At 38.4% G+C, this 27,516-nt stretch overlaps 1 protein-coding gene across 1 annotated transcript in view; it reads right to left on the minus strand.

Annotated features, from left to right (window-relative positions):
• The window catches only part of LOC128645900 (vascular endothelial growth factor receptor kdr-like), a 353,579-nt gene that overhangs the window by 211,082 nt on the left and 114,981 nt on the right, over positions 1–27,516 (minus strand). Inside the window, exon 4 of the mRNA XM_053699216.1 lies at positions 4,083–4,210. Coding sequence (XP_053555191.1) covers positions 4,083–4,210 — 128 coding nt within the window. The remainder of the gene's footprint in view (positions 1–4,082; positions 4,211–27,516) is intronic.

Below are 27,516 nucleotides of genomic sequence, written 5' to 3' on the forward strand. Positions count from 1 at the left end.
TTGCTGGTGTAAAACATAGAACACTATTCATTAAAGTTATGAATATAGCAATGAAAAAAGGAACAGATCTACCCTTCCTTATTTTGCTGGCACATATTTTTTGTCATTCTGGCACTTGCATGGTTAATAAAGAAACATACAGTGACAATCAGTAAAATAATTAATTAAAAAAAATAATTGTACTATACCTTGCTCAGCCACAAATTGAACAGATAGTGCCATTTATAAAACATTAATTTAACTACAACAGCTATTACCAAATATCCCAACACTAATGCTGGAAATATTAATTTATATTATGCCATTAATTACAAATATTTTGATTACTTTGATTTTATTATTATTGTTTTTTAAAGAAATTCTCTTCTGTCACTATATCTACTTATGGGTTAAGCTGCCCATGCTTTCATGCTTTCCTTTCCATGTAACAATAGAACCAGTAAGGCAAATCGTGCAATTAAAAATAAATAAAATGTTCCAATTTGCTTCTATTATCAAAATATGTACAATCTTTTACTAAACACACTATCAGATACCAGCTCCTACTGGGCATGTGCAAAAGTTCACAGTATATAGATATGTGTTTTGTGATTGACCGATGGTTATCACATGATACAAGGGGCAGGGAAATAGAAGTAACTTTCAAATTTATCATAACAAATCTACTATTCATTTGAAATTGAGACTAAGGGAGACGATTCTCTAAAGCTCTCCATATCAGATGGGTTTTTCACGCTGACCCTCGCAGGGGCTGCCATGTTAGAATTATTGTAAAAAAGGGGCAGTCCCTGTGAGTGGTGAGATGTCTCCTATAGAAAGTTATGGAGCTCGCTGGAAAGGGAAACTTTACTCCATATAGCAAAGTTAGCAGGGAGCAGGGGGCACTTTAAAAATTAAATACTGCAGCCATTATAAATCACATTACGCTTTCTGCATAGAGCAACATACAATCATTTCTATTTTCGTATGAATGTGTTTTTCTTTTGGAGTATTAAGGGCCAGTAAACCCACAAAATAATGTTATATAATTCTGCACATAGTGCAGAATTATATAACATCAGCTTAACGCTAGATTTCTACCTGAAAGGATTTCTCCTACAAAAATTACTTTTACAGACCCGGCCCGGCCCGACCCAGCCCGATCGCGCCATTAAACTCAATGTAGCGTTCTGTAAAAGTCATTTTGGTAGGAAAATGTCTCTGAAATCCTTTCAGGTAGAAAGCTGGCGCTAAGCTGATGTTATATAATTCTGCACTATGTGCAGAATTATCTAACATTATTTTGGGGGGGTTACTGGCCCTTTAAGTATTTTAAGTTTTTGTGAGAAAAAAACTGTGAGATCTGTTGGGCCGGAAATCTTTACAGAATTGCACTGGGATCTGAGAGACAATTTTACTTATATGCCTTGTAACTTCCATGTTCAGCCCATTGTTTCGCTAAAGCAACAATTACGCTTTGTATTTTGTACTAATAAGTACGACTTTCTATGTTGTTGTTTTTTGCACATCCAGTGTACTCAAACCATGATTTACACTGTGCATATTAAATATGATTTATTCCTGTGTAATTTACATAGAAATTTTTACATTTTTGATACATTTTGGTGAAGAATTTTGTTAAGATTTTTTATGTACCTGAACAATACAATTCTTTTACTGTGTATTTTTGTCTGAATGGTTCAATTATTTGTTTTCTATGATTTTTAAACTCTGAATTTAATTGTGCACATTTGTAATATATGCATCTCCTTCATATACGAAAATGCAGTATACGCCCCTTAGCGAGAAACCCTATTTTCAGGGTAAAAAGTGGCTTTATAGAATTCCACCAGGGGAATAAAAGCGCTGGTGAGAATCGGCCCCTAAGTGTTACTGCACTAACTTTGTATTAAAGGGACACTGAACTCAAATTTTTTCTTTCGTGATTCAGATAGAGCATGCAAATAAAAATAAAGCAAATAAGTAAGGCTATAATACCTAACCATTAAAATATTGCATATATGTGAAAACAATTCAAACATTTTATTTCACAAGAGTTCAGCTCATTTACCTTTATTTTATCATTTGAAATAGCTGTTTTCTACACTCCAGAATCCTGGATAATTCCAGAATCCTAATCCTCCTGAATGCTGCACAGTTATTGGCCTATATGTGAAGGAGCTAATTTATATCCGTCCCTAATTGGCCACAGCCAGCACTAGAGATATGGTAAATCACACTCAAGATACATTTAAGGGGTGTGTCTCTGGACTGAAACACAATGTAAAGCTATAAATTTAATATATATATAAAAACGTTTTATTTTCTTATGCAGAGATTTTGCAACACAGTAGTTATATTTCAGATGTATTTATGAAATGGATGATATTAAAGAGAAGCTAACATAAAACTTTTTGGCTTATTTTTTGTGTTAATTTGAAAATATGTTCAAAATGGATAAATTGTATAGAAAGATATAATTTTCAAGAAATATATTTCCTGATGAATTATGACTAAGAAAGTAAAGAAAAAAACTAAAAATAAATTGGTAGAATCTAACAACAAAATATCAGAATACTATTACTATAATGCCTGGCAAAATCTCTGTGACCTCTTCATTTCTCATCTGCAAAAGTAGTGCAGACTTAGCAGTGAACAATGCCATTTTTTGTGACGTGTCACATTCATTGGGTATCTTGAGGAAGATATAGAAGAATATGAGATATTCTTTCCTTTAAATAAATGAAACAAACTTTCCTACACAGTTGTGTCATAGAAATTAGTTCAGGAATCAGGAAAACCTGATAGTTTTTGTCAACAAGGACAATTAGGACTGACAAAAATGTAAACGATATAAAACGGCATATGAAAAGACAAATAAAATAACTACATACAAGCAACTGTATTGACCGTTAAAAACAGATCTACTGTATCTATAAACATATTTTTAAATAGGAAGATAAACTGAAATATAGTTCAGAACACAAGGGATTATGTGTGTGCACGTTATTGAAAGCATACACACATGATTCATTTATATTTACTTTATTTATGGTACATCTGGAGACTGATTTTACAAAATGACTTTCCATTCTTCAATGTCTCCAGTCATTCCCAGATGTCCCTCCCAATATGGCACAAAAATAAATTTTGCTAAAAGATTTGGAGAATTAGCATGCATGAAAATTGTACTAATCCAGTCAGTTGCTAAAAAGCGATAGATTATAAAGGGATAACCAGTGACATTAGGGCGGCCTAAGCTGTATCTAGTAAAAGGCAGTTGAAGATAGCAAAAGATGACACAAATAAAATCTAGTACAAAAGGAAGCACTGGTGTCAATGGGAGATAAATGGATTATTATGTATTCTCAGTTTACATTATTTGTATGTCCTTAGATCACCATCTCTGGAACAATGGTGAAAAGTAACCAGGAATAAAAGGGCAGTGTTTAGGTAAAGTAATACAGCTGAATATTCTAAACCAGTTTGATTCTATCTATCCTCTGTATCTACAGGGGAATATTAGACTCTGTTTTGCACAGCTTCAGTTGTGTTTGCCAATGGATTGCAACTAGCTTGTAATACCAGCGCACATTTGTGTACACTGGTATTACTAAGTGGAGCGCAAATATTGCCCTTGCGAAAGCGGTATTTTGTGCTCCACTTGTAATCTGGCCCATCATTGGTTATTCACTTAAATACAAACCCCATTGTTATTTTTACAGTACAGGTAAAGTTCACAGATTTATTAGCAATAGGAGGAAATCTGGTACAATTTCCTGCAATGGTTCATGCTTTTAAATAGGGGAAAATAACATATTGTTTGTAGCTTATGAGAAAAATTAACTACTTCTGAAATACAATTCAGAAATAAATATTCCTGTCTATTGTTATTTAAGTAAAACCTGTTTTCTTTTGTGGAAACAAAACAATATATCTCTAACATAGGCATGATAAGCTCTGTGATTGTCTGGGACCTACTTCTGAAACTGTAATAAGAAAAACAAAAAGGGTCTCTAAAAATGGTGAATTATATTTACAGTTAATAAAAAAATTTTGACGCAATATAAATGATGTAATATGCTTGTTTTTTTTTTACTTACCAGCTTCAAAGTGACCATATAGTATGGGGAGGTGGTACGGCAGGGAATCACAAGATCATCTGTCTTAATGTTGATATAAACTATATCCGGGACATCTGTATTCATCTTCACAAAGGGCTGTTCATCATCTGATGGAAGCAATGCAATTCATGTCAGGATGGTCATTTTTATTTTTAAGAGTTCTGTCCAATGCCATAAACTACAACAAGCCTAATTCATATTACCAGGCATTATGTGCCAAAGAAGCTAAAGACTCACATTTTATTGTTAAAATACCAAAAAATATGTTTAAAAAATGTATTTATGAGCTTGCTTCGCACAAAAGAAGATCAACCTCATCCATTTTGACTTTGCATTTCCTGAATTAAATCAATTATTAATTCATTATTTAGTATCGGTTATTTGTAGACCCGCAACAGATTCCACAGCGCTATAAACATAGGCGGTATACAAGGTAGCATTTATAGGGATCAAATGGGTAGAGGGCCCTGCCGAGAGTCACACTGTTGCTGTCAGCTCTTATGAAGGTGATCTGCAAACAGTTGGGCTCTTAGGCTTACATGCTAAGGGGGTTTGTGGCGGATAGCAATGGAGGAGAGGAACTGTTATTAGGAAAGGTTAGTGTAGGTTGTATGCATCCCTGAACAGTAGAGTCTTTAGGGAGCGCTTGAAGCTTTCAAAACTAGGGGAGAGTCTTGTGGAGCAAGGCAGAGAGTTCCACAAGATGGGAGCCAGTCTGGAGAAGTCCTGTAAACGGGAATGTGAGGAGGTAACAAGAGAGGAGGAGAGTAGGAGGTAGTGAGCAGTGCGAAGGGGACAGGAGGGAGAGTATCTGGAGACAAGGTCTGAGATTTAGTGGGGAGCAGTGCAGTTGAGGGCTTTGTATGTCAGAATTTTGTGTTTAATCCTGGAGGCAAGAGGAAGCCAGTGAAGGGACTGGCAGAGAGGTGCAGCAGATGAAGAGCGACGTGTAAGTAAGATGAGCCTGGCAGAGGCATTCATTATGGATTGTAAAGGAGCTAGGCGGCAGCTAGGGAGACCAAAGAGGACGGAGTTGCAGTAGATCAAGGAGGATAAGCAGAGAGAAGTGGCCTTTGGATTTTGCTGTAAGTAGGTCGTTGGTAACTTTAACAATCGCTGACTCTGTGAAGTGATGGGGGCGAAATCCAGATTGAAGTGGGTCAAGGAGGGATTGTAATGTAAGTAAATGGGATAGGCGTGCATGTACTAGATTTTCATGAAGCTTTGAGGCAAGAGGGAGTAGGGAAATAGGGCGGTAGTTAGATGGGGAGGTTGGATCGAGAGAAGGTTTTTTGAAGATAGGTGTGACTAGTGCATGTTTTAGAGATGAGGGAAATATACCAGTGCTGAGGGAGAGGTTGGAAATGTGTGTGAGTATAGGGGTAAGGGTAGAAGAGAGGGAGGGAAGTAGCTGTGAGGGGATGGGTTTGAGGGGACAGGTAGCGAGGTGAGAGCACAGTATAAGTGCAGAAACTTCTTCCTCAGTAACAGGGGTGAAAGAGCTAAATATATGGCTATGTGGGTTTTGGTTTATTGCAAGTTTTTGAGGGGGTGAGAGGCTGGAAGTGTGTTGAGAGCTGATTTAGTTTCTGATTAAATTAATTTTGTTATTGAAGTGGCTGTCCAAAATCTTGAGCTGACAGAGAAGTTGTATTAGGAGGTGGGGGTGGGCGGAGAAGAGTGTTGAAAGTGGAGAACAGACATTTCGGGTTTGAAGAAAGAGTGGAGATAAGAATAGAGAAGTAATGTTGCTTATAAAGATTAAGGGCAGAGTAGTTGTAGTTTAAGATGAACTTGTAGTGAAGAAAGTCAGCAGAACTCCAAGATTTTCTCCAGTGCCGCTCAGCAGTATGGGAACATCTGCGTAGGTACCGTGTCAGAGGAGTATGCCAGGGCTGAGGGTGAGTGTGTGATTTCCGAGCTATAGTAGGAGGGGCCAGATTGTCAAGGACCAATGTAAGGGTGGAATTATAGTGGCAGATAGATTGGTCAGGGCAGGAAAAGGAGGTGATGGATGAGAAGAGAGGTTCGAGAGAACTAGTGAGCTGTTGCTTATCTAATGACATAATGCTTCTGTGAAGTTTGGTGTATTTGGTATCATTGAAAGACAGATTGCTCACTCTGTAGCACGTTACTTAGATAAACAACCTACAAGACATGCTTAAAGGGACACTGTACCCAAAAATTTTCTTTCGTGATTCAGATTGAGCATGAAATTTTAAGCAACTTTCTAATTTACTCCTATTATCAAATTTTCTTCATTCTCTTGGTATCTTTATTTGAAATGCAAGAATGTAAGTTTAGATGCCGGCCCATTTTTGGTGAACAACCTGGGTTGTCCTTGCTGATTAATGGATAAATTCATCCACCAATAAAAATGTGCTGTCCAGAGTACTGAAAACAAAAAAAAGCTTAGATGCCTTCTTTTTCAAATAATTATAGCAAGAGAACGAAGAAAATTTGATAATAGGAGTAAATTAGAAAGTTGCTTAAAATTGCATGCTCTTTCTGAATTACAAAAGAAAAAATTTGCGTACAGTGTCGCTTTAACTTTAGTTTCTGGTCTAAAGTCGCTTCTGTGACCACCATCTTTTTTACTTTTTCTATGTGGTCGTGGCTTGTAAGCTTTATTTCTAGCTTGTTTTTCTTTGCATTCCTATGTGAAATCACTAATATATCAATTTACGCAGAAACTACAAAGTACACAATTTCTTCATTTTGATAAAAGAACATAAAGTCAAAATTAAAGTTAAATGATTCAGTTAGTGATGAGGGCATACTGAGGTAGGCTCAGGATATATATGTGCACACTCTTGAGCCAACCTTGGTATGCTGTGATGGAGGGAAGATATGTTTCAACAAAGGACACCAAGGGGCCGATTTATCAACTGTCTTTCCGACATGATCAGTAATGCCGCCCCCTGCAGATTCGCAGCCAATCGGCCGCTAGCAGGGGGTGTCAATCAACCCGATTGTATGAGATCGGGCAGATTGATGTCCACAGCCTCAGAGCAGGCGAACAAGTTGGGGAGCAGCGGTCTTAAAACCTGAATCTTAAAACCTGAAGGTTCGCGCGGAGACAACGGCATCAGGGGCCATTCGGCCCTTGATAAATCGACCCCTAAGATTCTGGAGCACTATATGGAGGCAGTTTCGCAAGAATGTTATACATTTCCAAGAGCACTAGATGGCAGCCCTGTATCCTGCCATGTAGTGTTCCGGGCACCAACCTAAATATCTCTTCAATGAAGAATACCATGGGAACAAAGCAAATTTGAAAATAGAAGTAAATTGGAAACTTTAAAAAAAATTGTATGATCTGTCTGAATCACAAAAGAACATTTTTCATTTTTGGGTTTCGTATCCCTTTTATGAATATTTAGATTCTGATGATGTTTTAAGAAGCGCATTCACATTTTAGAATAAGTTTTATTTTATTCTATTTATTTATTGGTTGTTACATTAACTTTTTAAACACACAGAATTAATGCTAAATTACAAATATACTTTGGTGCTTGTCTAGGAGTTGAGTATGTTTATAAGTATAGCCTTGGTTTACTATTTTTTTCATTCAGACCTGTAACATGCACAGATGAGTGAACTGCCCTTCAGGGCTCTTTGTTGTTGAGTGAAATAATTTGCAAGTACTTGTGTCAGATTACAAGGGTCGGTGTGATTTGCATACACTTATGTGTTATGACTGGCTAATTTGCCTGTCTCCAGTTTACAAAGAGACAATATTCCCAACCTCTTCTTACATTCCATCTCCCATAATAACAATGCTGTGTTCATTAGTTTAAAGGGACATACAACCGGTTGAGATCTGTGCATATCCTAAAAGGGCTAATTCATTAAAAATAGTTTGCATAAAAAAAATTGTTTAAAAATTGCTGGCAAGTATTTTAAAATCATTTAAATAAATAAGCAAAATTAATTACATAGCTTAGCTGCCTGGAACAGCCAACTCCTCCCCTCTTATCAGTGTTTAGACACAGGCATTGTATTTCAATCGAGTTCACAGCTTTCTAGGCATGCTCCAGCAGATAATCCCTGTTCACTTTTGCATTCTACCAAAACAACAATAGATATAGATACAGCCATAGAAGGAATTGTGTGGGGGGAGTTCTGAAACTAAAAATAAAGGGTTAATGGAGAGGCACTGCAGGTAAAGTAATTAAAGTACATATTATTATATTTTGTCTCTATCCCAACTTGTTTTATGTCCCTTTAACCCTACTATTGCCGCTGTCATTCTGTGTTACAGTGCAATATGAAAAAGTCTGTAACTCATCTGTAATTGGGCGGTTGGCAAGATGCAACCAAATGAACATTCATTATATTATGCTCTGCTGCCCCCAAACACAACATAACTGCTTATTACTATGTTGATGTTAATTACCCCCTCTAGTATTTTCCTATCCTGAACTCCTATTTTAAGTCTATCTATAACATATTATTGCAAAACTAAAGCTGCACTAGGCACATATAAGATCTTCTGTCCCTCTTTACAAGGCCTTGCTAATATACCATACTTAGAACTACACTGGGATGTCATGGAAAAAAAAAAACTTTTTGTTGCAAAATTTTCCTCATCACCTTTTAAATGGATTTTAAACCCACATTTTCTTTTCTTTCATGATTTAGATAGAACATACAATTTAAAAACTTTCCATTTTACGCCTATTATCAAATTTGCTTCATTTTCTTGGTATCCTTTGTTGAAGGAGCAGCAATGCACTACTGGGAGCTAGTGGAACATATTAGATGAGACAATGAAGAGGTATAAATGTGCTTCCACCAATAAGCAGTTAGAACCCAGTAGTACATTGTTGCTCCTAAGCCTATCTAGGTATGCTTTTCAACAAAGGATACCAAGGGAAACAAAGCAAATTAGATAACAGAAGTAAATGATAAAGTTGTTTAAAATTGCATGTTCTATCGGAACCATGAATTTTTTTAATTTTGACTTTACTGTCACTTTAAAGTCTTTGTTTTATTTGCATGTAGGTATTACATTTTAAAAACTTATGACCTTTTCCGCTGCATGCAGAGTTCTTCAAGACAAAACATCAACTAACATTTATTGATTGTTTGAAATTGGTTTTCACATCAACATCAACTTTTATTTTACGCATTTATTTGCACACGGATATGTAGTAAACCGAGATCAGAGAAAAATGAAAAATGATATTGAACTGAGATTTTCACTTATTAAATTATTGTATACAATATAAAACAGAACATTTCATTAGCCCCTTTTCTACCAAAGCTCTCAGAGAAGCATCTATTTCCATATCTAACCTACAATGTACAGCTTAAATTATTTTGAGACATAAGCGATATTTAAAATACACAACAGTGCATATTAGAAACTATTATTTTACAATATAGTTGGGCCCCATTTTTAAAAGCTTCATCATGTTGACATTGGTTGGTTACAATACGGCCACTGTACCTCACCGCAATGATTACACATTTAGGGCTAGATTACGAGTGGAGCGCTATATATCACTGCCACTCACGCGTTAACTCCGCTAGAAGGAGGCCTTTTGCTCGCGTATTACAAGTTGAAAGTAAAAAGTTATCTCACGAGTGCTAACCCAACACTGCACAAAGCCAAACTTCGAATATCCAGACCACATTAACGTATTCCCCTATAGACTTCAATGGAGCGCAAGTGCGCTAACCTGACATGAAATCTTAATAGTTCACATTCCAATGTTCTTCACATTGCAGAATATGTTCTATTTATACATATATACATATTTTTATGTATATGATGGTTTTAAGTAAAATATCTATCTATCTATCTATCTATCTATCTATCTATATATATATATATATATATATATATATTTACTTTGCATATATATATATATGTATATACAGATATATAAAGGAATATCTATTTATAAATACTAAGAACATATTCCCTTATGTGAAGAACATTGGAATGTGATATATCTACAGGAAATACTTAGTTAAACCCTTTATTAAAAAATAAATATTGAATAAATATGCTTTTACATGTTTTCAGCTACATGACAGCAAAGGGTTTGAATGCACTTATAAATATGTTTATGTATACATATGTATTTATATGTTTATATGTGTATATATGTCTGAAAATACAAAAACACATGTAAATATATCAATACATATGATATACATATATAAATACATAAATATACATATGTAGACATATATACAGTATATGTATTTCTATGTTAAAGTACTTTGCATGCCTTTTTTTCCACCTGCAAACTCGAGACCTCATATCTTTAAGCTCTTATAACTTTTTAATGCATTTTTTTAAATAATTTTTATCAGACAGTGTTATTATGAGTGTAAATGTACTTTTAAATATGATTTTGATGTGTTTTGTGCAACTTTTTTGTCTCACTTAACAGTTGACCTCAGCTCTGAAGTCATGCTATCCAGACGCGCTTTAAATTAAATTGCGCTCAAGCGAATGCGGTTACTTCCAACCTGTAATACGTGCACAACAGTTACCATGCTACTTGTAATCTAGCCTATTGTACTGCAAGGCGTATATAAACGTCTTAGCTTAAAGGGACAGTCTAGGCCAAAATAAACTTTCATAAATCAGATAGGGAAAGTAATTTTAAACAATTTTCCAATTTACTTTTATCACCAATTTTGCTTTGTTCTCTTGGTATTCTTAGTTGAAAGCTTAACCTAGGAGGTTCATATGCTAATTTTTTAGACCTTGAAGCCCACCTCTTTCAGATTGCATTTTAACAGTTTTTCACCACTAGAGGGTGTTAGTTCACATATTTCATATAGATAACACTGTGCTCGTGCACGTGAAGTAATCTGGGAGCAGGCACTGATTGTCTAGACAAAAGAACTGAAAAAAGGGGCAGTTTGCAGAGGCTTAGATACAAGATAATCACAGAGGTTAAAAGTATATTATTATAACTGTGTTGGTTATGCAAAACTGGGAAATGGGTAATAAAGGGATTATCTATCTTTTAAAACAATAAAAATTCTGGTGTAGACTGTCCCTTTAAGGAAGCTCCAGCAGTCTCGGCTGTTAAGTTACAGCCGAGAGCTGGAGTTCCTGAAGCTCCAGGCATCTGCCGCATATGGAGTCAGAACGCAATCAGTGCTCCGGTTCCATATGAGGACAGATGCCTCATCGTTACAGACGGTGACACTGTGTGTGTCACCGTCTGTAACTTTCTTCTGCCGGTGCCGATGGTAGGTGTGGGCGGTAAGTGGGTGGGAGGCTCAGCAGCGGAGGGGGGGAGGGAAGGGGAAAGAGTGGGAGGGCCCTACGCTACAGAAAAAAAAACAAAGGTACAGGGAGGGATGGGGCAACTACAATACAGAAAAGGGGATATGGGGGTGTGGGGGGCCCTAAGGATGATGTTAAAAAAAAATTAAAAAAATATAATAATATTTAAAAAAAATAAACGGTTTACAGGTACTGGCAGACAGCTGCCAGTACCTAAGATGGCAGCTAGTAGTTAGAGGGGGGAGGTTTAGAGAGTTGTTTGGGGGATCTTAAACTGCATAAAATATTTTTTTTTAAAAAGATATATATATATATATATATATTTTATAAACATGCCTTAAATTTTCATACTGCAGACTGTCTGCCAGTACCTAAGATGGGGGTGACCAGTGGTGGGTGAGGGAGAGCAGAGATCTGTTTGGGAGGGAGGGATCAGGTAGGGATCATGAGTTGGAAAGTGTCAGATGAGAGGGTAATCTCTACACTAAAGCTAAATTTAACCTTTTAAGCTACCTAATTAACCTCTTCACTGCCGTTAATAACAGAAGTGTAGTGCGCAGCTGCAATTAGTGGCCTTCTAAATACCAAAAAGCAATGGCAATGCCATATACAGTATGTCTGCTATTTCTTTACAAAGGGGATCCCAGAGAAACTTTTACAACCATTTGCACCATGATTGCACAAGCAATATGTAAATAATTTCAGTGGGAAACCCAAAGTTTGTGAAAAAATTCACAATTTGTTTTTTAATGCATTTGGCGGTGAAATGGTGGCATGAAATATACCAAAATAGACCTAGATCAATACCTTGGGCTGTCTATATATATATATATATATATATAGTTTTTACAGTTAAATAAATAAAAAAAATAAGGCTCTATTTCTGTTTAAATGGTGTGATAGCAAAAATGCTAAACATTCTCCAGTATTTTGGACAAGTGTTTCTCTGAAAGTCCTGATAGTGAAGGGATTAAAAGCACATTTTGGCGCTAGCAGAAAATAACTCCTTTGCAATCTTCCTGCTATTTAAAGCATTGTCACCTATTTTAATACATATTTTTTTTTTTTTTAAAGTCAAACGTAACCCTCTTATCACTCTCCCACTGCTCTCTCATTATACAACCCTATCCGCAATAAACTGGGTACAGATCACATGCAATGAATGCGCCAAAATGCAGCTAACCCTTGTAGGTAGCCATTATTGCTTAGATCATATTTGTTAGCGCAAGTTTCTTTATCTTTTGTGGGATCTGGTATTACAAGTGGATGGTTAAATATTTTAACCAAAGCATCTTAACATGGCCGAAACTTTTTTTACTGCTCTGTACTTTGAACGGATAATGCAGGAAGCACTATTAACGCGCTCATTTTACATGTATTACAAGAGTTAAAGGGACAGTCTAGTCAAAATTAAACTTTCATGATTCAGATAGGGCAAACAATTTTAAACAACTTTCCAATTTAGTTTTATCATCAAATTTCCTTTGTTCTCTTTGTATTCTTTTTTGAAAGTGAAACCTAGGTAAGCTCATATGCTAATGCCTAAGCCCTTGAAGGCTTCCTCTTAGCTTAGTGCATTTTGACAGTTTTTTGACAGTTAGACAGTGCTAGTTCATGTGACTCATATAGATAACATTGTGCTCACTCCCGAGGAGTCAGAACTGATTGGTTAATATGCAAGTCTGTCAAAAGAACTGAAATAAGGGGTCAGCCTGCAGAAGCTTAGATACAAGGTAATCACAGAGGTAAAAAGTATATTAATATAACTGTGTTGGTTATGCTAAATTGGGGAATAAGTAATAAAGGGATTATCTATCTTTTTAAACAATAAAAATTCTTGAGTAGACTGTCCCATTAAGTCCAATCCAAAATACCACTGTAAAAATGTAGTAAACTATTATTATTAATATATACAAAGAAGAGATTATTATTATTATTATTAATAGTATGGCACAGAACTAAATGAGGAACTGCCCTTCTTGTGCACTATAGGCTTAGTGTATCTTCGGCTTAGCAATCAAGAAATATTTAAAATAAATGTTACTGTGCACTTCCCTTTAATACTATTATGTGAGAGCTTTAGCGCACACATGCTCTCTGATAAACAGATGTCAACAAACCCTAGACTTTTGTTTGAGCGATAAAATATTGGAGTTGTAATATAATTTCTAAAATATATGCGCATATTGATCGCATTAGACAGGGATGGGACTCCCATTGGTGCAACAGTTGCGGTGGCACCAGGACCCAACTATTTTTACTCAAAATCATTACACAGAACAACATGTATATTATTACTATTGCTTACTACTGAATTACCTTAGGGAGCCCCCCCCCCCCCCAAAAAAAGACACCAGGTCCCTCTGTTGAATATGTCCTCTACTGGCGCTAGAGTGATGTTAAAGCACAATGGAGCTAATATTTTTACTCTCCAGTTAGAAAATCAGTTAGCTATATAAAGATAACTTTTTTCCTGCCAGAACTATAATAAAATAAAAAAAAAATGACCTAAATAAAACTGCCACAGAACACATTAACATTAAACACCAATTTAATTTTTTATGATGACAACATATTTATTATTGTTTCTAAGATTTGTATCGCTGAACTCTTTTGCTGTCAGATGCAGAAGGAAAAACATCTTGGGTACCTCCTGTAAACTGCCCTAGTCTTCATTTCATAGCCCTGTGCAAACATGCTGGGGTTAGGGATCAAGTGATATGGAGTATCTGCTGACAGATCCTGTCCTATTGTATTTCACTGCAAGCTAGAGCAATAAAACAGGAGCAATGGCAGGAAATCTTAATCAGAATTTAGTGCAGTTCCTGAATGGTACAGAGGAAATCACTCAGCCTGCGCCCATTCTGTAATCTGAGCTATCCCTGTTAAGGAGAAAAGATTTTCAATAACCTTTTAAAGGGACAGTAAACACCTTGTAACTACAAGACATTTCTGTGTGTTGCTATAGAATAACATATCAGTCATGTATTAATGTTTTTTTTTTAAAACAAATTATAATCTTGTTTTCTGTTGTTTTTTTTTTTCAATTTCCAAACATCATGCACTTGTCTTATTTGAAGAAGCCTATCTGCAGGATGGTATCCTGGCATGAGACTGCAGACAATATTGATTTGCAGTTGTTAGCTAAAGTTAGAGCATTTAAAATTGTAAGAATTGGGGGCGGAGCCAACCACCATCTTGGCCGGTCGCATCTAGTTAGAGCTCTGAGTTTCAGTTAGCTAGAAAACGTAATTTTTTTAGCAAATTCCCTTAAAATCAAGCTACTTTCCCCAACTTGTGTTCCCATAACCACTGCTGGATCATAGAAACACCGTTTGAAGAACCTTGCTTGTTGCCGGTGGGAGACACAGAGTTACCAGCACCGCTTCTGCGGTCGGACGATTCACCTTACCCTTGGTCACTTATCCTAAACCCTGTGCCTGTACCTCCAACGGCACAACATCTAAAAACTCACTGGGTAGCACAACCGCGATTGCAGGGGCTTCAGGCCCAGCGGCACCGGAGGCTTGAAGGACCCTCCACATCTGACAAAGGAGGAGCTGTGTCGCAGTGAGACCCCCGCACCACTATATACCCCACGGCAGCTGAACCGGACTAGTGCGATAAATACGGGGAGCCTAATACCTGCTCCGGAGCCTGCTTTCCCTCACCATTTCAGGTAGCCGCCTGTGACACGGCACAACTACGGCTCCACATCCGAGCAGCTCCCACGTGGAATCCTGCTGAGCGTCTCCCCGTAAGTACTTGCAGCCTGGTCTGCAGGAGATAATATTGCCTACCCAAAATTAACTTTACCCACAAACACCCTAGCTTAGGGGTATTCTGAGACAGATTGGGGTTTACTTAACCGGCACCAACTCACTGGCCGGGTGCCAGCTAATAACGCTATTCTCTCCCCACATAGTGGCGCGAAAACGCCATCTTCAACTTCTTCCCAAATCAGCACAGCAACCTGTCAGCACGGCCTCCCTCAAAGCACTGCATAGTGTGCCTGCAGAAACCTCAGCACAGGCACCATAAAGGGCTATACCTAAGTGGGGGCTATTACCTACTAAGACAGGCATAACTGTAATTAGCTTGCCTGTCGCCTACTCACTTGTTGCTTGCCACGTGGAACTTCTCTACACAGGGGCCTGTATACTTTCTGTGCAGCAGTTATTCTCTGCTTCTTCATTATCAATACCTACCTTGAAGAAGACAGTGACTTTATTGGACAATAAGTTGTTTACCCCCAGCAACGTGTGGGCCCCTAGATCTGCACTGTAACTGCTCCCTCAAGCCCTAGGTGGAATCACTATGCATACCCAATAAACATAACAAGGTTCTCTCACAAAGTAGGACTGTGCTGCACCATCCACAGCAGTTTAAAAGCTGCAATACATCTCGCCCTTGTGTCATAGTTGGAGTGCACTCTCCTGTCCCCTTTCCTGCTGCATTCTGTTGCAGTAGGTCATACCCCTCACCCCTTTTCCGGCCTGGCCCAGAGGTGGCAATTTCCCTAAGGAGAGTGCCCTAAATCTACCTCACACACAACCAGGCTATCCCACGCCAGTGACATTCTCATTTTCCCTTGAACTTACACTCGCTTAACATGGCATAAGCACTTCTAGGCCACTTAAGCCTGTCTACCACATAGTGACCTTTCCTTATCACTGAGTAGGTCCGCCTTACCATACCTGACCTCTAGCCTCTCAAAGACCCCTCCAGTTACGGATCCAGCCTATTTTCCTCCCAACATGTCACAATCAGCCAGGGGGAAAAAAAACAAACAACCTTTCTTACCCAAAAAAACTGTGATGGACCACTTTGGGCCACCGGGAGGGCTAGCACAGAGTGATATAGAACCACCAGACTCCCCTGGGTCTGACAACTCGGATCTCGCATTGGCGGCCTTTCAGAACATTCAACAAGCCTCATCCGAGGCTGTCACTCCCTCATTCATTATGGATTCCCTCAAATCCCTCCTGGACAAGCATCATGCTTCATTCACTACCCAATTGGTGGCCTCTACCGCTGAGCTTAAAAAAGAGATCTCTTCAACAAATGAAAGAATGGACACTTTGGAAAGAAAGCAGGAGGATGCCGCTGTGGAGCATTCTAACCTACAATCTTACACACAACGACTCGCAGACTACCTAGATGTTGTCGACGATAAGATAGCGGACCTGGAGGATAGATCTCGGAGGAACAACCTCAGGATCCGAGGTATCCCCGAGTCTGTCTCTGCTGGAGAACTGCAATCATATCTAAAGGAACTATTTCTTGCACTAGCGCCTCCCGCCACGGAGGCTGAGGCCCTGATGGATCGTGCACACCGTTCTCTTAAGCCCAAAGGTCTCTCAGATGACCTACCTAGAGACACAATAGTCCGGCTGCACTACTTCACTTATAAAGAGAGAATCCAAAGGGCTCACTTCCAGAAACCTTCCCTCCCAGATAAATTTAAAAAGCTACAAATTTTTCCAGACCTTTCTGCAAGGACATTACAAAAGAGAAAAACCTTCACAGAAGTTACATCCATTTTAAGGAAAAATGAGGTCAGGTACAGGTGGGGCTACCCCATAAAGCTACTCATCTTCCGGAACAACCAGATGTTTACCATACAGACCCCTAGCAGAGGGTACGAACTACTCAAGCTGTGGAATCTATACCCTTCTCAAAAGGAAAAACCACAAACCAGCCAAACCCAACTGAGAGTCACAGCAGCAGAATGGGCGGGTCCCCCCGCCCCTGAGGATCAACGGAGCAAATCAGATGTCTCCAGTGCTGGAGACTGGACTACCCCTTCAACAAGAAGGTTTGGCCCTCAAAAACACCGTGAAGGTCAGGAGTGGCCAATCCTCACACAGAGACACAGATCTGGATCGCCAGCTCCTTAGGGAATGCGTCTCAGACCCTAAGCTGTAGTTTGTTCTTTCTGAACACTGGTTCTGTGAAGTTACTTTCTTTTTTTTCTCCTCTTTTAATATAAGTTGAATACAGGTGATCTTGCACTACTTGGACTCTTGCTTCTGGCTTGCAGATCTCGAGGAACTATGGACGATAAGTATTTTTTCTTTTATTATGTTCATCTGCAATATACAGTACCCATATCATTGTGACCATTGTTTGCATATCTGTACAGAGACCTTATTGTTTGTTAAATAGTCATCATTGCTATGTTTCTGAGATATTCAGGTTTCATCTCTACCACAATTTACAGTTAAGCACCCACAAACCTATTTCTCAACACTTACTGCCCCCACCCAGGATCACACTAATTTATAGGTATCATGTGCTCGGCGAGGGCCCGGCTGTAGCACACTCCCTGTACACATTAGCACCGAGGTTTAGGCAGACACATTAGAAAAATATCCCCTGCGCATACAACACCTGAATAACCCATATAGCACACCTGTTCACATAGAGTCCTGAACATTTAGTTGTCAACAGAACACTTCACCTTATTCATCAGAGCACTCTACCGTGGTTCTAAATTTCTGTTGCCCACTACAAACTCGCAGTAGCAAGACTGGTAGGCCACGCACCTGGAATTGAACATCAGCTGAGTCCACTGCCCACATCAGGACACCACAGTCTTGACTCCTTAATTTATCCTATGTGGTCTACACCAAGATGCATACCTGATTGATTGTTATAATACTGTAGTTACGAGTTGTTTGTTGTTCTGGTTGCTGTTTTATGTATTGAATCACTGTTTACTTGTAAGCACATTGAAAGTTTTCTATTGTCACTGTCTCATTACTCTATTTGTCATACCACCTCTTCATTTGACAGGCTATAAGGCCGTTATTTTATTTTATCTTTCGCCTACTCATCACTCCCTAGCAAGCTACTGATAAACTCTAGAGCGGCAGTCACCCCCCGATTACGTGACCCGCTGTTAACAGTATTCCATTTAAAAGCTCTTAACAACCTCCCCCCCCCCCACAAATCCAAGCCCCCTTAATCCCCCCATTTAAATGTGCTTCCCCTATTAGGGAAGACGATTAACGCGGTTTCTCTTGACTATACCGCAATACCTATTCTCCAATTTACCTGTACAACCATAAATCTGACTGAATGCTACATCTTTTTGTACTCTTTTAGAAGTCTAGGAACAACCAACCTTCTTTGTCTTCTCGCTCTTGCACTTCTCTTTCATTCTTTCCCTTCTTAGTGCTACCTTTATTTTCCCCTGCTCTTCTCCTTTTCCTTTTTCTTTTTTCTTTTTTTTTTTTTTTTTTTCCCCTCTGATTTTCCGCTCCCCACCTCTCCTCAGCATCACCTTAACATGTCCCTTGTTTGTACCTCACTTAACACTAGAGGGCTAAATACCCCTAGCAAGAGAAGTAGATTAATTAGTTATTTAACTCGCACCAAAACTAAAATAGCCTTTCTCCAGGAGACCCATTGGGCAGATGGAACCCCTACACCCTTTAAATGTAAACAATATCCGGTAGTGGAGACAGCCTCATACCCGGGGAAATCGAGAGGTGTAGCTATTCTAATACATAAATCCGTTCTCTTCGAGAAAGTTGAATCCTTCAGAGACCCAAAGGGTAGATTCCTGATACTGACTTGCAGGTTAGACGACACTCCATACACTCTTGCCAATTACTATGGTCCAAACTCCGGTCAAATAAGGGCCTTTAGGAAGTTTTTAAGATTGCTGGCCTCTCATAAAACCCAAAATCTACTACTGGCAGGGGATTTCAATATGCTTCTAGATACAACACTAGATAGGCGCTCTCCTAAACTTAAACCCTGCGACAAACAAGCCATTAGGACAGCAAAACATTTCAATAACCTCTTGGCCCAAAATAATTTGTTCGACATCTGGCGCTCCCACCATCCTTCCTCAAGGGACTACTCCTATTACTCCAAAGTACACAATACCTACACCAGGATCGATTACTTTTTCTGTGAACCAAGACTTTTGGACTCGGTTCAATCGGTGCTTATGCCTGAGTGTACATGGTCTGACCACTCCTCAGTTCAGCTCATTTTAAATAACCCAAATAATACTCCCTTTAGATCTTCCTGGACGCTTCCGGAACACCTCCTTTCTAGTCCAGACCAGGTTGCATTGATCCAGAAAGAGATTTCTGAGTTTCTAAACATAAACGATAATGGTGCAGTTAACGACTTCTGTTTGTGGAGCACCCTCAAGGCCTTTCTTAGAGGAGTATTCATTAAACTGAATTCGGAGTATAAGAAACGACTGGGTAGCTCGCTCGCCCAACTCCAGGTCTCTCTGAGGTACCTAAACACCTTACATGTAGCATCATTGGACCCGCAAATTCTCACCCAAATTGAAACCACTAAGACAAAAATCGCAGCCCTAGAATTAAAAAGGCAACAGTCTCAGGTTCAGAAATTCAAGCAAACATTTTATGCCAAGGGAAACAAAGCAGATAGGCTACTGGCCAATAAACTCAAACAAAAGACGGCAGAAGCCCGCATCCCTTATATCAAAACACCTCAGGGAAATGTCCGGCTTCCGGCAGACATAGGGAAAGCTTTTGCCTCTTATTACTCTACATTATATAACCTGGCGAGTTCCCCCACCCAATGTGTCCCGACTACACAGTCTATTCAGGACTTTCTAGACACCATATCTTTGCCGACCTTGACGGCAGATCAGAGAGATCTGCTTGATGCTCCATTTAGCATTAAAGAAGTCTTGCATGCCATTAAAACTCTAAAATCCCACAAAGCTCCGGGTCCTGACGGTTTTGGAGTTCCGTTCTATAAAATATTTAGACTCCAGCTATCGCCACTTCTTAATAGAGTCTGCTCCTTGGCCAGACATTCCGGCTCCCTACCATCTGAGCTTTTAGATGCGACCATAGTGACCATCCCGAAACCGGGTAAAGCCCCTAACGTATGCGAACACTTCCGCCCCATTTCGCTGATCAATGTTGACGTGAAGCTCATGGCGAAACTTCTGTCCTTTAGATTAAATAAAGTTCTCTCGTCATTGCTGGACGGCGACCAAGTAGGCTTCACCCCAGGCCGGGAAGGGCCAGATAATACCCGCCGGATCCTCAATATATACTTCGAAGCCAAGCAGCGTAATCTCTCCTGTACGACCTTAGCCTTAGATGCCGAAAAGGCTTTTGATAGGGTTAACTGGACATACCTATTTGAGGTCCTTAATAAGTTTGGCTTCCCTCAGGGATTTAGCTCTTGTGTTAGAGCTCTTTACTCGGCCCCATCGGCCTCGGTTAGAGGTCTGGGATTCCGTTCCCCGACCTTTCCGATCACCAATGGGACGCGCCAAGGCTGTCCCCTCTCCCCACTGCTCTTCGCCCTAGTTATGGAACCGCTGGCTGAGGCGATCAGAAGTAGTCCTGACGTCCGGGGAGTAGAACTAGAGGGCACCTTGCAAAAAACCGCCTTATTCGCGGATGACCTAACCATATTCCTAAGCGATCCTCTCCACTCCCTCCCCGCCCTTTTTAAGTTGCTGGATAAGTTTGGACAGATTAGTTACTACAAGCTCAACTTCAACAAGACGGAGGCATATTCCATTAACGTGTCAAGCACTGATCTTACAAAACTTCAGCAACGGTATCCATTCAATTGGTCCCAGCAGAGGATCAAACATCTCGGAGTTTACCTCTCTTGGAACATCCCCACCATAATAGAGTCTAATTTTTATCCTCTCCTCCAGCAGTTTCAATCCTGCACTGATAGGTGGAGTGTTCCGTGTATTTCCTGGTTGGGACGTATTGCTGCATTCAAGATGCTCCTGCTTCCCAAGCTCACATACCTGTTCCGGTCACTCCCTATCCCTGTTCCTAAATTTTTGATTGGCAAATTTCAGCAAATTTGCAATAAGTATATATGGATAAATAAGCGCCCTAGGGTTGCTACTAGAATACTCCAGCAACCACTCTTGTGTGGGGGCGCGGGCGCCCCTAACATATCATATTACCATGAAGCTTCAAGGCTCTCTCAAGTCCTAGCATGGAAGATCACTGACGGCAAAAACAAATGGCAAATGCTAGAGCAAGCAATGCTCCCTAGTCCTCTTACCCTAAATGACCTGATTTGGTTGCCCAAGCATGTCAGGTCGCGTTACAAAATCCAGAACACAATAATCTCTCATGCCCTCCGGTTATGGGATAGATTACGCTCACTCCCTCAGATAGCCCCACATCCTTCTCCCGTTCACTCTTTAACGGGCCTGCTAGCGGCCCTCAGAGACTCCCACCCCCATCTGTGGCAGGAGCACGGAATCCACTGTATGGCAGACCTGTTTCCCAACGGCCAATTTATCACGACCACACAATTTACCAATAACTATAACCCGCCCCAACTTCTCCTATTTGAGTTCTGGAGGCTTAGAAGTCTATTAAAGTCCTGGGGATTTCTAAACCAAACTCCCAGAGCACCCACTATGTGGGAAAAAAGATGGAGTAGCAACGTGAGGATACCTAGGTCGCTATCAATCTCCTACAAAGACTTGATGAATTCCCCCCTTTTCTACAGGTCAGCTTACACATTGGCCTGGGAAAAGGCCTTTCATTTTCGAACGGAACAAGACGAATGGGTCCAAGCGGTGGCCCTAACCAAACAGGCACTTCACTGCGTAACTCTACTAGAGTTATATCTTAAAATCTGTACACAGTGGCATCTCACCCCACTGAGATTATACAAAATTTCTCAGACCAACTCTCCATTGTGCTGGAGGCAGTGTGGGATGGTGGGTTCGCCGGCCCATATTTGGTGGGAATGTCCGCAATTGGCCTCCTTTTGGCAAGTTGTCTCACACAAATGTAGAAACCTAATTCCCTGCTTACACAACTCCCCGCAAACAGCCCTATTGCACTTAAACTTAGACACAGCCTCACTCCCAAAGGCCTTACTCTCAGTCTATATACTTATCTCAGCCAAGCTAGCTATAGCAAGACTTTGGAGACAGCAAACACCACCTACATGGGGAGAAGTAGTCAAAACCATGTCCTATTTGGAAATCATGGAGAGTCCGATCTTTACCCAACGCAACAAAGTCCTTTTACATTCGGAAATCTGGGATATATGGAAGCACTTATACTGACCCTGTTCCAGGGCAGTCACAGGGAGCAGTTGCTGTAGGCCCCATGGTCCAACTAATTCCTCTCCCTCCCCTCCTCCCCTGCCCACCCATATCCCCACCACCCTTTTCGCCCCCCTTTTTTTTTTTTTTTTTTTTTTCTTCTCTTCCTTTTCTAGCTACTCTGTGGTTGGTCTTTCTGGATGCATTTAACTATAAAGGTATATTTTCCAAATGCTTTTGGCTCAGTGGGTCTATAGGTGACTAACTGGCCATCCAATGTGAGTATTGTTCAAATAAGGTAAAGAAATAAAAGTATAGATTACTCTCAACAATTCAGACTATTCATATGACCATTCTCATATAAAAAATGAGGTTTTTCAATGAGGGTCCATGAGTGGCCCGCTCCAATTTATGTCCACCTACTCTATGTTCTATTTATGTCTACTGTTTATTATGAGAAAGTAATTGTCATTTAATCATTTGGTTTACCTGTCTGTCATATGTTTGCAGCTTACTATGTAATACTCTAATGTTTTTCTTTTTATTGTATATTGGCAATTACCAAATGTTTGTTTTGGCAAAAAAAACCTCAATAAAAAATAATATAAAAAAAAAAAAAAAAAAAAAATTGTAAGAATTATGAAAACACAGTTTTCCAAGCTATTGGAAATTACACAAAAGGGAGCAAAATAATGAAATTATATTGCAACGTTTAATTCTGCATAGCTAAACATTTTATATAAAACCTCAAGGTGTTTACTATCCCTCTAAATTACATATTGTCTAGAAAACGAATACATGAAATATATAGTTTACTCCTAAAAACCTTTAAAATAAAACTAATAAAGGTTAGAATTAGGACTCAGACCAGGGCCCCATCTTAAAGTGATTGTAAAGTTTAACGATACAATAGTAACACGCCAAAGGGGGCGCGTTACTATTGGCTACAGCGTGATTCGTCATTTTACACTGAAATAGATTATGCATTGTGGGAGAAGGAACTGCGGAATGTATAAGAAACTGAAAGGGTGATTATTAATATATTTCAGCGTCTGCAATGATTTTAATCAATGAAAGTGCCCTTCAATTACATTTTTATTACAAACATTGTTGAGCGTATCGTTAAAATTTACAATCACTTTAAGGAAAAAGTCTCACTGCTTGCAGGAAGGAAAGACCAGACTATCCCAATTTTCCCTCACAAAAGGTCAAGGTTTCCTAAAATTGTGTACCTTAGAGAAGTGGAATTGTGTCCAAGACAATTATTTTTTTATTTTCATAACGGAGGCTTACCATTTTGGCTATGTGTCAGAAAGAAAAATGTTGGATTTATTAGGTCATTAAAAAGAGGATGCAAGTCTTACATATTTAATAAAGGGCATATTAAATGATCTAAATATAAACACAGGATCACCTCTCTATATTATTTTATGCTATGCACCGAACTAAGGAACCCAGCAATTATGTTGTTAAAATGGTATTTCCAAATATATGTTCCAGCACTAAAAAATACAGAGAAATGTTATATCTACCAATATTTATTAAATATGTGACTTTTCAAAAAGAATTAATTCAAATGTAATCTTTTCACAACCAAATTATATAATAGATGTTATTGTAGACACAAATCTATACAATTTATATTAGATGTGGCAATACAGATGTTTCATTCGAACACTTCAACAAAAGTAAATCTGTTGTCAATCATATGGTATAAAACATACATTATTAATCCATATTTTTGTAATTATTTTTTTTTATTGTAGACATCAATATAAATGAATGAAAAGTTTATTTATATATATATATATATATATATATATATATATATATATATATATATATACACACATATATATATATATATATATACACACAAGTACATCTGTAAAAATATTTATACTTGTGCCTGCATGAATACAATTACACATATGTTTGACAGCCATGGTGTGAGTCTAAATATATATAAGAAAGTGTTACTAATTAAATAACTGATGTGTTTTTAAAAGATTATTCCTCTAGTGATGTAAATATTAATATATAGGGTGCTTTTGTTGGATAATTTCAGTTATAGTTGTTGATAAAGATAGTGAGTTTGAATCAATATATTTTGATAGTTATGTCATTAAAAATATTGCTGTATTTTACTAGTACAGTTTTGTAATTCTTTTTGGTAGAGCGGGAACACATATTTTACATATTTTATAACATACTTTAGATATCAACATCAGTATCTTAGATTTTCCTCTAATTTCAAACAAGTGGTACTGATGCAATTCATGGGTTCCTTTTCCAGGCAAAAATTACAGTTATTAAAATAAACTGTGATGGCCACAAAATTGATTGGTTCAAAATACAATTGCTATAGTGAGTGACGCATCATAATGACACTGCTTATATATTTTATGTTATTAGAAAACTACAGTTTCTCTCTAAAAATTGAATTTACATTTGCATGATTTTACCCCTTTCTGTCTTTAAATGGACAAGATCTCTGCCATGCATGTGTATAAAAGCATAGAATAAATAATTAAGCAGTTGACCTAGCAAATAAATGACATTATAGAACCATGAAAGACCTCTAGGCCTAGTTTCCCGTTGATGTTGTAAACTGTGTACACTTATGGTAGTAACAAGTAGAGATGTACATTTATTTTAGGATTAATGTGCATTCGTCATGAAAATCGGATTTTCGTTTTGTTTTAACGAAACAAAAATCTGAATGAATGCACCAACAAAAATAAAGAAAATGTGCAAATACTGACAAAAAATCATCAATTTTAATTTGTTTACTTTATTTTTTTTTATGGTTTAATACTTACATTAGCTCTCTACCCATGCTCTGGAGAGCACATTAAAGGGATACTAAACCCATTTTTTTTCTTTCATGATTCAGATAGAGCATGCAATTTTAACCCTTTGAGTGCTAACGACGGCTCTGAGTTGTCACAAGTTTTCACACTCAGGTGCTATTGACGGCTCAGAGCCGTCGCTAGCACTCCCCCACCTTGTTTGAGGTCTGAGGACCCCCATCCACTCCTACCCCAGCGATCTGGCCTGGATACTCAAAGGCATCGCTGGGGCTTCCCTTCCCTCGTGGTGATGTCACACGCAATAAGGTGATGACATCATCGCGTAACTTTTTTTAAAACTGACAATTGTCAGTTATAGGGAGATGGGGGCATGCTGCTTAGATGCCTGTATCTCAGGAATCTAAGCAGCTACAGACACCCAAGACCCACCATTGGAAAGGTAATCATCTACCCTTTCCAGTGGTATAGAAAGTTAAAAAAAAGTTAAAAAAGGATTCGGGGGTCTCTAAAGGCACATAAATAAAGATCAAAATTGCCTAGCGACACCCAAAATACGTGTATGTTAAATCAATCTTATAACATACATTCTCTATATAATTATTTGGGTACCCTGGTAATCCCAGTATGTGTCCTGTCAGCCAGTTATAATTCTTTATGCACCCTCACTGGTTGTTATACCTGAGAGTTGTTATTTATTTATAGAACAGCAATTGCAGTTTTTCTGTTTGATACGGTAGTGTTAGTTAAAGCGCTATGTGGATTTTTTATTTTAGAGTTGTCAGAGAATTGTTACACTGAGATGTGTAAATTCGCGTTATAATAGGTGATTTTAGTTTAAGCGCAACTCAGATATTATGCTAAATCTTGAAACGCTGTCTGTTATAATTGTTATTACACTTTTTTACTTAAGCGTTTTTAAAGCCGTAACTTTCTCAGCACTTCCCCAAAAGAGCACAGTTTATATTTTCCTCTGTATGTGTTAAAAAACATTCACTTGCCCGTATCTTTATTTCTAGAGAACAAATACCTATATTGCCAATGTCAGTATTGTATATCTTAGGTTGTATATGCCTCTTTAGTTTTTTGGGCAGTGTTTTAATTGTAAGGAAATATTTTCTCTCTGTTGCCTCTTGGGACACTGTTGTGTTTGGCTCTGTGTACGCTATTCACCGTGCCTTAGGAGAACAAAGTTACGTTTTTCACACAGCCTTTGATTCAGTCAGCTTCTATTACAGATATCTCTGTTGATGTATTTAGACTGCGAATGCGTTTACTGAGCTTTCTATATAACTAATCCTCTCTGGTAAAGTATAGGGGTGAATGTTAGGCTAAATGCCTAAGTACTAAATATATTAAACCCTGGCTAAGTCTGGCACAACCCAGACTATTCAACAAATTAACTAAGTATAGCTATAGTCGTTATGTGTCTAATTTGACATGAAGTGTAGGCAGTTAAAATTGGAGCGCCCAAACGCTCATATAGACTCCTGACTAGTTTCGCCCCTCCGGCGCTCCAATTTTAACTGCCTACACTTCATGTCAAATTAGACACATAACGACTATAGCTATACTTAGTTAATTTGTTGAATAGTCTGGGTTGTGCCAGACTTAGCCAGGGTTTAATATATTTAGTACTTAGGCATTTAGCCTAACATTCACCCCTATACTTTACCAGAGAGGATTAGTTATATAGAAAGCTCAGTAAACGCATTTGCAGTCTAAATACATCAACAGAGATATCTGTAATAGAAGCTGACTGAATCAAAGGCTGTGTGAAAAACGTAACTTTGTTCTCCTAAGGCACGGTGAATAGCGTACACAGAGCCAAACACAACAGTGTCCCAAGAGGCAACAGAGAGAAAATATTTCCTTACAATTAAAACACTGCCCAAAAAACTAAAGAGGCATATACAACCTAAGATATACAATACTGACATTGGCAATATAGGTATTTGTTCTCTAGAAATAAAGATACGGGCAAGTGAATGTTTTTTAACACATACAGAGGAAAATATAAACTGTGCTCTTTTGGGGAAGTGCTGAGAAAGTTACGGCTTTAAAAACGCTTAAGTAAAAAAGTGTAATAACAATTATAACAGACAGCGTTTCAAGATTTAGCATAATATCTGAGTTGCGCTTAAACTAAAATCACCTATTATAACGCGAATTTACACATCTCAGTGTAACAATTCTCTGACAACTCTAAAATAAAAAATCCACATAGCGCTTTAACTAACACTACCGTATCAAACAGAAAAACTGCAATTGCTGTTCTATAAATAAATAACAACT

The sequence above is a fragment of the Bombina bombina genome, chromosome 1, assembly GCF_027579735.1.
Source record: "Bombina bombina isolate aBomBom1 chromosome 1, aBomBom1.pri, whole genome shotgun sequence".
Classification (NCBI taxonomy): Eukaryota; Metazoa; Chordata; class Amphibia; order Anura; family Bombinatoridae; genus Bombina; species Bombina bombina.